At 42.9% G+C, this 12,476-nt stretch overlaps 1 protein-coding gene across 3 annotated transcripts in view; it reads right to left on the bottom strand.

Moving 5' to 3' along the window:
- Window positions 1-12,476, bottom strand: part of LOC139574657 (synaptopodin-like) — a 63,765-nt gene that overhangs the window by 34,706 nt on the left and 16,583 nt on the right. The window contains exons 1-2 of one of the 3 annotated variants that reach the window (XM_071399421.1): window positions 6,585-6,720; window positions 4,771-6,080 (exon numbers count right to left, since the gene is read on the bottom strand). In XM_071399421.1, coding sequence (XP_071255522.1) covers window positions 4,771-4,975 — 205 coding nt within the window. In that variant the 5' untranslated portion in view covers window positions 4,976-6,080; window positions 6,585-6,720. Of the gene's footprint in view, window positions 1-4,770; window positions 6,081-6,584; window positions 6,869-12,476 lie in introns of those variants that run through there. The other 2 variants (XM_071399422.1, XM_071399420.1) reach the window with 2 other exon arrangements.

Here is a 12,476-nt window from a genome sequence, read left to right as displayed (position 1 = left end):
GTGATTAGTTTACTGTCTCTGACCCAGGAGTGATCAGCTGAGTGAATAGTTTACTGTCTCTTACCCAGGAGTGATCAGCTGAGTGATTAGTTTACTGTCTCTAACCCAGGAGTGATCAGCTGAGTGATTAGTTTACTGTCTCTAACCCAGGAGTGATCAGCTGAGTGATTAGTTTACTGTCTCTAACCCAGGAGTGATCAGCTGAGTGATTAGTTTACTGTCTCTAACCCAGGAGTGATCAGCTGAGTGATTAGTTTACTGTCTCTGACCCAGGAGTGATCAGCTGAGTGAATAGTTTACTGTCTCTTACCCAGGAGTGATCAGCTGAGTGATTAGTTTACTGTCTCTAACCCAGGAGTGATCAGCTGAGTGATTAGTTTACTGTCTCTGACCCAGGAGTGATCAGCTGAGTGATTAGTTTACTGTCTCTTACCCAGGAGTGATCAGCTGAGTGATTAGTTTACTGTCTCTAACCCAGAAGTGATCAGCTGAGTGATTAGTTTACTGTCTCTAACCCAGGAGTGATCAGCTAAGTGATTCGTTTACTGTCTCTAACCCAGGAGTGATCAGCTGAGTGATTAGTTTACTGTCTCTAACCCAGGAGTGATCAGCTGAGTGATTAGTTTACTGTCTCTAACCCAGGAGTGATCAGCTGAGTGATTCGTTTACTGTCTCTGACCCAGGAGTAATCAGCTGAGTGATTAGTTTACTGTCTCTAACCTAGGAGTGATCAGCTGAGTGATTAGTTTACTGTCTCTGACCCAGCAGTGATCAGCTGAGTGAATAGTTTACTGTCTCTCACCCAGGAGTGATCAGCTAAGTGATTAGTTTACTGTCTCTAACCCAGGTGTGATCAGCTAAGTGATTAGTTCACTGTCTCTAACCCAGGAGTGATCAGCTGAGTGATTCGTTTACTGTCTCTAACCCAGGAGTGATCAGCTAAGTGATTAGTTTACTGTCTCTAACCCAGGAGTGATCAGCTAAGTGATTAGTTTACTGTCTCTAACCCAGGAGTGATCAGCTGAGTGAATAGTTTACTGTCTCTAACCCAGGAGTGATCAGCTAATTGATTAGTTTACTGTCTCTAACCCAGGAGTGATCAGCTGAGTGATTAGTTTACTGTCTCTAACCCAGGAGTGATCAGCTGAGTGATTGGTTTACTGTCTCTAACCCAGGAGTGATCAGCTGAGTGATTAGTTTACTGTCTCTAACCCAGGAGTGATCAGCTGAGTGATTAGTTTACTGTCTCTAACACAGGAGTGATCAGCTGAGTGATTAGTTTACTGTCTCTAACCCAGTAGTGATCAGCTGAGTGATTAGTTTACTGTCTCTAACCCAGGAGGGATCAGCTAAGTGATTAGTTTACTGTCTCTAACCCAGGAGTGATCAGCTGAGTGATTAGTTTACTGTTTCTAACCCAGGAGTGATCAGCTAAGTGATTAGTTTACTGTCTCTAACCCAGGAGTGATCAGCTGAGTGATTAGTTTACTGTCTCTAACCCAGGAGTGATCATCTGAGTGATTAGTTTACTGTCTCTAACCCAGGAGTGATCAGCCAATTGATTAGTTTACTGTCTCTAACCCAGGAGTGATCAGCTGAGTGATTAGTTTACTGTCTCTAACCCAGGAGTGATCAGCTGAGTGATTAGTTTACTGTCTCTAACCCAGGAGTGATCAGCTGAGTGATTAGTTTACTGTCTCTAACCCAGGAGTGATCAGCTGAGTGATTAGTTTACTGTCTCTGACCCAGGAGTAATCAGCTGAGTGATTAGTTTACTGTCTCTGACCCAGGAGTGATCAGCTGAGTGATTAGTTTACTGTCTCTGACCCAGGAGTGATCAGCTGAGTGATTAGTTTACTGTCTCTGACCCAGGAGTGATCAGCTGAGTGATTAGTTTACTGTCTCTAACCCAGGAGTGATCAGCTGAGTGATTTGTTTACTGTCTCTAACCCAGGAGTGATCAGCTAAGTGATTAGTTTACTGTCTCTAACCCAGGAGTGATCAGCTAAGTGTTAGATATTGTCTGCTGCTCTCTTTCTGTTCTCATTTCTTTTCAACTCTAAACTTACTCATCTCTAAATAGGGAATACAGGAAGATGATTTGAAGACTCCGGGATGATGACCTTCTAGGCAGAGTTCCTCTGTCCAGTGACTGTGTTCATCTTAATATTGTATTTTTATTGGCCAGTCTGAGATATGGCTTTTTCTTTGCAACTCTGCCTAGAAGGACAGTATCCCGGAGTCGCCTCTCCACTTTTGACGTTGAGACTGGTGTTTTGCGGGTACTATTTAATGAAGCTGCCAGTTGAGAACTTGTGAGGAGTCTGTTTCTCAAACTAGACATTCTAATGTACTTGTCCTCTGGCTCAGTTGTGCACCGGGGCCTCCCACTCCTCTTTCTATTCTGGTTAGACCAGTTTGTGCTGTTCTGTGAAGGGAGTAGTACACAGCGTTGTACGAGATCTTCAGTTTCTTGGCAATTTCTAGCATGGAATAGCCTTCATTTCTCAGAACAAGAATAGACTGATGAGTTTCAGAAGAAACTGGCCATTTTGAGCCTGTAACCGAACCCACAAATGCTGATGCTCCAGATACTCAACTAGTCTAAAGAAGGCCAGTTTTATTGCTTCTTTAATCAGAAAAACAATTTTCAGCTGTGCTAACATAATTGCAAAAGGGTTTTCTAATGATCAATTAGCCTTTTAAAATGATCAACTTGGATTAGCTAACACAACGTGCCATTGGAACACAGGAGTGATGGTTGCTGATAATTGGCCTCTGTACGCCTATGTAGATATTCCATAAAAAATCAGCCGTTTCCAGCTACAATAGTAATTTACAACATTAACAATGTCTACACTGTATTTATGATCAATTTGATGTTATTTTAATAGACAAAAAAATGTGCTTTTCTTTCAAAAACAAGGAAATGTCTAAGTGACACCAAACTTTTGAACAGATTTGTATAGATTTTTTAATATAACCTTTATTTAACTCGGCAAGTCAGTTAAGAACAAATTCTTATTTTCAATGACGGCCTACCGGGGAACAGCGGGTAAACTGCCTTGTTCAGGAGCAGAAAGACAGATTTTTACCTTGTCATTCGATCTTGCAACCTTTCGGTTACTAGTCCAACGCTCTAACCACCCCGTACCTCTGTATATACCTCTACCTCTGTATATGCCTCTACCTCTGTATATACCTCTACCTCTGTATATACCTCTGTATATACCTCTACCTCTGTATATACCTCTACCTCTGTATATACCTCTACCTCTGTATATACCTCTGTATATACCTCTACCTCTGTATATACCTCTACCTCTGTATATACCTCTACCTCTGTATATACCTCTGTATATACCTCTACCTCTGTATATACCTCTACCTCTGTATATACCTCTACCTCTGTATATACCTCTATCTCTGTATATACCTCTACCTCTGTATATACCTCTACCTCTGTATATACCTCTACCTCTGTATATGCCTCTACCTCTGTATATGCCTCTACCTCTGTATATACCTCTACCTCTGTATATACCTCTGTATATACCTCTGTATATACCTCTGTATATACCTCTACCTCTGTATATACCTCTGTATATACCTCTACCTCTGTATATACCTCTACCTCTGTATATACCTCTACCTCTGTATATGCCTCTACCTCTGTATATGCCTCTACCTCTGTATATGCCTCTACCTCTGTATATACCTCTGTATATACCTCTACCTCTGTATATACCTCTGTATATACCTCTACCTCTGTATATACCTCTACCTCTGTATATACCTCTACCTCTGTATATACCTCTTTATATACCTCTACCTCTGTATATACCTCTACCTCTGTATATACCTCTACCTCTGTATAAACCTCTTTATATACCTCTACCTCTGTATATACCTCTGTATATACCTCTTTATATACCTCTACCTCTGTATATACCTCTGTATATACCTCTGTATATACCTCTGTATATGCCTCTGTATATACTTCTACCTCTGTATATACCTCTGTATATACCTCTACCTCTGTATATACCTCTGTATATACCTCTACCTCTGTATATACCTCTACCTCTGTATATACCGCTTTATATACCTCTACCTCTGTATATACCTCTGTATATACCTCTTTATATACCTCTACCTCTGTATATACCTCTGTATATACCTCTATATATACCTCTGTATATGCCTCTACCTCTGTATATACCTCTACCTCTGTATATACCTCTGTATATGCCTCTGTATATACCTCTACCTCTGTATATACCTCTGTATATACCTCTGTATATACCTCTGTATATACCTCTGTATATGCCTCTGTATATACTTCTACCTCTGTAAATACCTCTGTATATAGCTCTGTATATGCCTCTGTATATACTTCTACCTCTGTATATACCTCTGTATATACCTCTACCTCTGTATATACCTCTGTATATACCTCTACCTCTGTATATACCTCTACCTCTGTATATACCTCTACCTCTGTATATACCTCTACCTCTGTATATACCTCTGTATATACCTCTACCTCTGTATATACCTCTACCTCTGTATATGTCTCTGTCATCACTTCAAAACAGTTTGTTGAAACGGACTGTTTTGTCATTGATATCAACTACTGAATCTCAGATCCACATCGCTGTAGTTCCATTATGTTCTACGTTCGCTCCTGAAATCCAAAAAGGAGCCAGACCAACTACAGACTAACTAGAAACCAAAAGACCATGTAAACAGAGTAAACATCCAACTTACTGGTTTTCCGAGCCAGCTGATTGGTGGAGGTCGATGTCACCTGTCCTTTGATCCCTCTGTAGTCCCGCCTCTCCCGAGATGCATTGCTCTCTCTGTTGCCGGTGTCCACATCCCTGACCTTCCCTCCCTGAAGGGGCTTCCTCCCCCCACCTGGGCTCCAGCTTACCCCCCTCCTCACAGACATATGACCCCTCTCCGTCTCCATCTCTACCCCCAGGACGGTGCCTCGATCTGGGGGAGCTTTGCTGCTCTGCTGGGGAGTTCTGGAGCTCCTCTGCTTCTCCTCTGGTTTGCTCCACAGTTTCTGTCTCTTCTTCTACCCAGACTGTCTGCAGCCCTCCCTGGCTTGGTCTGTATGTCAGTTTGAGGATCACCGTTTTTGGGGAGCGTTTGGAGAGAAATAAAGAGAATCACCAGTGGGGATAAGGAGAATCTTAGCTGTCCATATTGCTTCTCCTGCCGCTGGACATTTCTCTTCCTGCAGTAATCCTCCTTACTGTTTCCTTTAGTCCTTTAGTCTTGTAGCTAGCAGGGAGGGAGGCTGACGGACGGGAGAAGTGTGCCTCTGGTTCTGACACACTGTTACTACACAGTATTACTCAGGACTTACCAGAAACAGTATCAGGGACCTCCCGGGAGACTAAAGCATGCTGGGAGTTCCACAGACACAGAGCACGCTGGATCAGTTCCCATGGACCACAGCCAAGACGCTTTTCACAATAACGATGTGCTCTACTGCAAATCTCCAGCTGAAGAAGAAAGGCTGATAAAACATCTAACTTTTCTATTTCTGTTTGTTGTCTGTCTTCCCTCCCTCTTAAATCTTTCTCTTTTCTCTTCCTCCCCCTTTTTCTTTCAATCTTTCTTTTGTTTTTCTTTCTTAGTCCAGCCACCAAAACATGCCTGTTGACTGCATTGCAATCTCTACTAGACAGATCATTTTTCTTGTTGAGAAAGCGAGCAGCTCTTTATCTTGGAAGACCGTTACTCAACAACGCCGAGAAGGGGGTGACAGGGGGTGGACAGGTTTCAGAGCTTCCTGCTGTTTTGTTCGGACAAAGTGAGAAACAGCATTTCACTCTAGAAAGGTCTCTGCTAAGAGCAGTCAGGATTCGCCGAGCTCCGCTGGCCGATATTTCAACTGTATTTAGAATCGATATCTCATCCAGATGGCTTCCTGTGTGAGAGTCACATACATTAAAGTATATTCACTAAGCCCAGAAAACCTTCTATAAACAGAAGAATTGATATCTTCCAAGGAGTTGGACTTTTAATCACTCAGGAGTCGAGCAGGGAGTCACATTTTAGTCCTGTTGGATGTTGGTTTGGATTAGATGCAGAGATTTACAGTATGTTCTCTTAATATACACACATTACCATTATATCCATACATTACCATTATATCTACATATTACCATTATATCCATACATTACCATTATATCTACATATTACCATTATATCTACATATTACCATTATATCTACATATTACCATTATATCCATACATTACCATTATATCCATACATTACCATTATATCCACACATTACCATTATATCTACATATTACCATTATATCTACATATTACCATTATATCTACATATTACCATTATATCCATACATTACCATTATATCTACATATTACCATTATATCCATACATTACCATTATATCTATACATTACCATTATATCAACATATTACCATTATATCCATACATTACCATTATATCTATACATTACCATTATATCCATACATTACCATTATATCAACATATTACCATTATATCCATACATTACCATTATATCTATACATTACCATTAGAGCTGAGGCTCAGGCAGCAGAGTTCAGTTGGTTTATTTAGGTTGTTTCGGGGGGAGATTACAATGTCTATGTTAAGGGAAATAGGTTGTTTATCCAGTCTGGGTGATATTTCAGCTGTTGGCCTGGGTGTTCTATCTCTCCCTATTGAAGGAGTGTATGGTAAAACATGGTGCTGTGGGATTCTGGGTAGAGTAAAGTTGTTGTTTGTCATGATAGGCCGATCTCCGCTGGTTCTGTCTCCGAGCCCCGTGCAGTGTCCAGGTCTGGAACACTACCACCTGAAAAACAGGAGAAGAAGAAGATCAGTATTCATCTGTAAACTGAATTCATTTTCTACCCCTCTCTGACTCACTGATGTGTAGAAATGCAGGAAGTTAGGAGGGAGCCTTGTTCGAAACCTTGTGCGGGGGGGGGGGGGGGGGCTCGCGGAACTGCGGTATGCCACTGATCACAGTTGTTTGATACAGATAGAAGGGCGGCCCACACCTTTGGCCATCCAATGCTCCTAGGTCTGCACTCTTAGAAGTAAAGGGGCCTTTTGCCTTGCCACGCCAGCTGAACCTTTCCAGTTCAAAATCCCTCTGAAAAGGTTCCTTGAGGAACCCCTCTGAAAAGGTTCCTTGAGGAACCCCTCTGAAAAGGTTCCTTGAGGAACCCCTCTGAATAGGTTCCTTGAGGAATCCCTCTGAAAAGGTTCCTTGAGGAATCCCTCTGAAAAGGTTCCTTGAGGAATCCCTCTGAAAAGGTTCCTTGAGGAATCCCTCTGAAAAGGTTCCTTGAGGAACCCCTCTGAAAAGGTTCCTTGAGGAACCCCTCTGAAAAGGTTCCTTGAGGAATCCCTCTGAAAAGGTTCCTTGAGGAACCCCTCTGAAAAGGTTCCTTGAGGAACCCCTCTGAAAAGGTTCCTTGAGGAATCCCTCTGAAAAGGTTCCTTGAGGAACCCCTCTGAATAGGTTCCTTGAGGAATCCCTCTGAAAAGGTTCCTTGAGGAACCCCTCTGAAAAGGTTCCTTGAGGAACCCCTCTGAAAAGGTTCCTTGAGGAATCCCTCTGAAAAGGTTCCTTGAGGAACCCATCTGAAAAGTTTCCTTGAGGAACCCCTCTGAAAAGGTTCCTTGAGGAACCCCTCTGAAAAGGTTCAAACCGGGACCTTTTTGTGATGAGAGGGGTTCAATTGTGAACCTTTTTAATAATATATTGTAGATTGGATATATATCAGATTGGAGGCACAGTTTATTCGAGGCGTGGCTTTCAGATAGTTATTTTTGGCCACCCGTTAGCGTAAATGTAATTCCCGTTCATCGTGTTAAGATTGTAGACTGCAAATATATATATATTTTTATATTAATGCATATTACATATTCTTAAATATAATATTAATAATATTAACATTGTTAATTATATATGGTTATAAAGTGGTAACTATTCCAACTTTGGGATTAGCACAGGCTCTTGAGGAACTAATACACCTCTGTTAGCCTCGTTGAAGCCACAAAAATATCATTGTTCAACAATACAACGGAACAGGTGAACAGGAATGACATTTACTCTAATGGGTGGCCAAAAATAACTATCTATCTTAAAGCCCTTACTCAGCCACGCCTCCACTCCAGGGTTCTTCCAGGAACCCGTTGCTATAGTGAATAATTAAAGGTTCCTCCAAGAACCGCTCAACCAACCGAAGGTGCAAATATGAACCGTTGACTAGCAATGGTTCCTTGAGGAACTCCAGTGGTTCCTTAAGAAATTCTTTAGAGAAATCTTTTTTGAGACAGTGGTTTTTGGTTTCCACATCTTTAGTTAATCTGTTTGTCTGGTTCTCTACCAGTCTAATGCTTTATAATGAGCACTTGTTTACTGCCAAATATTGTAACTCTCCACTCACCTACACAAATTTTAAAGATGGCAAAGCACCACTGAAAAACTGAAAGTGGGAAACACACACACACACACACACACACACACACACACACACACACACACACACACACACACACACACACACACACACACACACACACACACACACACACACACACACACACACACACACACACACACACTATACTGTATCGAGGCTAGAGGGGTGGAGAAGGAAGCAGGAAAATGTGAACATGAGGATAACCCCAGTTATTCTCCTACAGGAGAAGGAAAGGTCAGGACATTAAGAGTTGGTAACATGAGGATAACCCCAGTTATTCTCCTACAGGAGAAGGAAAGGTCAGGACATTAAGAGTTGGTAACATGAGGATAACCCCCAGTGTTCTCCTACAGGAGAAGGAAAGGTCAGGACATTAAGAGTTGGTAACATGAGGATAACCCCCAGTGTTCTCCTACAGGAGAAGGAAAGGTCAGGACATTAAGAGTTGGTAACATGAGGATAACCCCCAGTGTTCTCCTACAGGAGAAGGAAAGGTCAGGACATTAAGAGTTGGTAACATGAGGATAACCCCAGTGTTCTCCTACAGGAGAAGGAAAGGTCAGGACATTAAGAGTTGGTAACATGAGGATAACCCCCAGTGTTCTCCTACAGGAGAAGGAAAGGTCAGGACATTAAGAGTTGGTAACATGAGGATAACCCCCAGTGTTCTCCTACAGGAGAAGGAAAGGTCAGGACATTAAGAGTTGGTAACATGAGGATAACCCCCAGTGTTCTCCTTCAGGAGAAGGAAAGGTCAGGACATTAAGAGTTGGTAACATGAGGATAACCCCAGTGTTCTCCTACAGGAGAAGGAAAGGTCAGGACATTAATAGTTGGTAACATGAGGATAACCCCCAGTGTTCTCCTACAGGAGAAGGAAAGGTCAGGACATTAATAGTTGTGAACATGACGATAACCCCCAGTGTTCTCCTACAGGAGAAGGAAAGGTCAGGACATTAAGAGATGTGAACATGAGGATAACCCCCAGTGTTCTCCTACAGGAGAAGGAAAGGTCAGGACATTAAGAGTTGGTAACATGAGGATAACCCCCAGTTGTTCTCCTACAGGAGAAGGAAAGGTCAGGACATTAAGAGTTGGTAACATGAGGATAACCCCCAGTGTTCTCCTACAGGAGAAGGAAAGGTCAGGACATTAAGAGTTGGTAACATGAGGATAACCCCCAGTGTTCTCCTACAGGAGAAGGAAAGGTCAGGACATTAAGAGTTGGTAACATGAGGATAACCCCCAGTGTTCTCCTACAGGAGAAGGAAAGGTCAGGACATTAAGAGTTGGTAACATGAGGATAACCCCAGTGTTCTCCTACAGGAGAAGGAAAGGTCAGGACATTAAGAGTTGGTAACATGAGGATAACCCCCAGTGTTCTCCTACAGGAGAAGGAAAGGTCAGGACATTAAGAGTTGGTAACATGAGGATAACCCCCAGTGTTCTCCTACAGGAGAAGGAAAGGTCAGGACATTAAGAGTCTGTAACATGAGGATAACCCCCAGTGTTCTCCTTCAGGAGAAGGAAAGGTCAGGACATTAAGAGTTGGTAACATGAGGATAACCCCAGTGTTCTCCTACAGGAGAAGGAAAGGTCAGGACATTAATAGTTGGTAACATGAGGATAACCCCCAGTGTTCTCCTACAGGAGAAGGAAAGGTCAGGACATTAATAGTTGTGAACATGACGATAACCCCCAGTGTTCTCCTACAGGAGAAGGAAAGGTCAGGACATTAAGAGATGTGAACATGAGGATAACCCCCAGTGTTCTCCTACAGGAGAAGGAAAGGTCAGGACATTAAGAGTTGGTAACATGAGGATAACCCCCAGTGTTCTCCTACAGGAGAAGGAAAGGTCAGGACATTAAGAGTTGGTAACATGAGGATAACCCCCAGTGTTCTCCTACAGGAGAAGGAAAGGTCAGGACATTAAGAGATGGTAACATGAGGATAACCCCCAGTGTTCTCCTACAGGAGAAGGAAAGGTCAGGACATTAAGAGTTGGTAACATGAGGATAACCCCCAGTGTTCTCCTACAGGAGAAGGAAAGGTCAGGACATTAAGAGTTGGTAACATGAGGATAACCCCCAGTGTTCTCCTACAGGAGAAGGAAAGGTCAGGACATTAAGAGTTGGTAACATGAGGATAACCCCCAGTGTTCTCCTACAGGAGAAGGAAAGGTCAGGACATTAAGAGTTGGTAACATGAGGATAACCCCCAGTGTTCTCCTACAGGAGAAGGAAAGGTCAGGACATTAAGAGTTGGTAACATGAGGATAACCCCCAGTGTTCTCCTACAGGAGAAGGAAAGGTCAGGACATTAATAGTTGGTAACATGAGGATAACCCCCAGTGTTCTCCTACAGGAGAAGGAAAGGTCAGGACATTAAGAGTTGGTAACATGAGGATAACCCCCAGTGTTCTCCTACAGGAGAAGGAAAGGTCAGGGCATTAAGAGTTGGTAACATGAGGATAACCCCCAGTGTTCTCCTACAGGAGAAGGAAAGGTCAGGACATTAAGAGTTGGTAACATGAGGATAACCCCCAGTGTTCTCCTACAGGAGAAGGAAAGGTCAGGACATTAAGAGATGGTAACATGAGGATAACCCCCAGTGTTCTCCTACAGGAGAAGGAAAGGTCAGGACATTAAGAGTTGGTAACATGAGGATAACCCCCAGTGTTCTCCTACAGGAGAAGGAAAGGTCAGGACATTAAGAGTTGGTAACATGAGGATAACCCCCAGTGTTCTCCTACAGGAGAAGGAAAGGTCAGGACATTAAGAGTTGGTAACATGAGGATAACCCCCAGTGTTCTCCTACAGGAGAAGGAAAGGTCAGGACATTAAGAGTTGGTAACATGAGGATAACCCCCAGTGTTCTCCTACAGGGGACGGAAAGGTCAGGACATTAAGAGTTGGTAACATGAGGATAACCCCCAGTGTTCTCCTACAGGAGAAGGAAAGGTCAGGACATTAAGAGTTGGTAACATGAGGATAACCCCCAGTGTTCTCCTACAGGAGAAGGAAAGGTCAGGACATTAAGAGTTGGTAACATGAGGATAACCCCCAGTGTTCTCCTACAGGAGAAGGAAAGGTCAGGACATTAAGAGTTGGTAACATGAGGATAACCCCCAGTGTTCTCCTACAGGAGAAGGAAAGGTCAGGACATTAAGAGATGGTAACATGAGGATAACCCCCAGTGTTCTCCTACAGGAGAAGGAAAGGTCAGGACATTAAGAGTTGGTAACATGAGGATAACCCCCAGTGTTCTCCTACAGGAGAAGGAAAGGTCAGGACATTAATAGTTGGTAACATGAGGATAACCCCAGTATTCTCCTACAGGAGAAGGAAAGGTCAGGACATTAAGAGTTGGTAACATGAGGATAACCCCAGTGTTCTCCTACAGGAGAAGGAAAGGTCAAGACATTAAGAGATGTGAACATGAGGATAACCCCCAGTGTTCTCCTACAGGAGAAGGAAAGGTCAGGACATTAATAGTTGGTAACATGAGGATAACCCCCAGTGTTCTCCTACAGGAGAAGGAAAGGTCAGGACATTAATAGTTGTGAACATGAGGATAACCCCCAGTGTTCTCCTACAGGAGAAGGAAAGGTCAGGACATTAAGAGTTGGTAACATGAGGATAACCCCCAGTGTTCTCCTACAGGAGAAGGAAAGGTCAGGACATTAAGAGTTGGTAACATGAGGATAAACCCCAGTGTTCTCCTACAGGAGAAGGAAAGGTCAGGACATTAAGAGATGGTAACATGAGGATAACCCCCAGTGTTCTCCTACAGGAGAAGGAAAGGTCAGGACATTAAGAGTTGGTAACATGAGGATAACCCCCAGTGTTCTCCTACAGGAGAAGGAAAGGTCAGGACATTAAGAGTTGGTAACATGAGGATAACCCCCAGTGTTCTACTACAGGAGAAGGAAAGGTCAGGACATTAAGAGTTGGTAACATGAGGAT

This window comes from Salvelinus alpinus, chromosome 4 (assembly GCF_045679555.1).
Source record: "Salvelinus alpinus chromosome 4, SLU_Salpinus.1, whole genome shotgun sequence".
NCBI classification, from domain to species: Eukaryota; Metazoa; Chordata; class Actinopteri; order Salmoniformes; family Salmonidae; genus Salvelinus; species Salvelinus alpinus.
The sequence above is the reverse complement of the archived record's forward strand: the minus strand, read 5'-3'. Positions and strand labels throughout refer to the sequence as shown.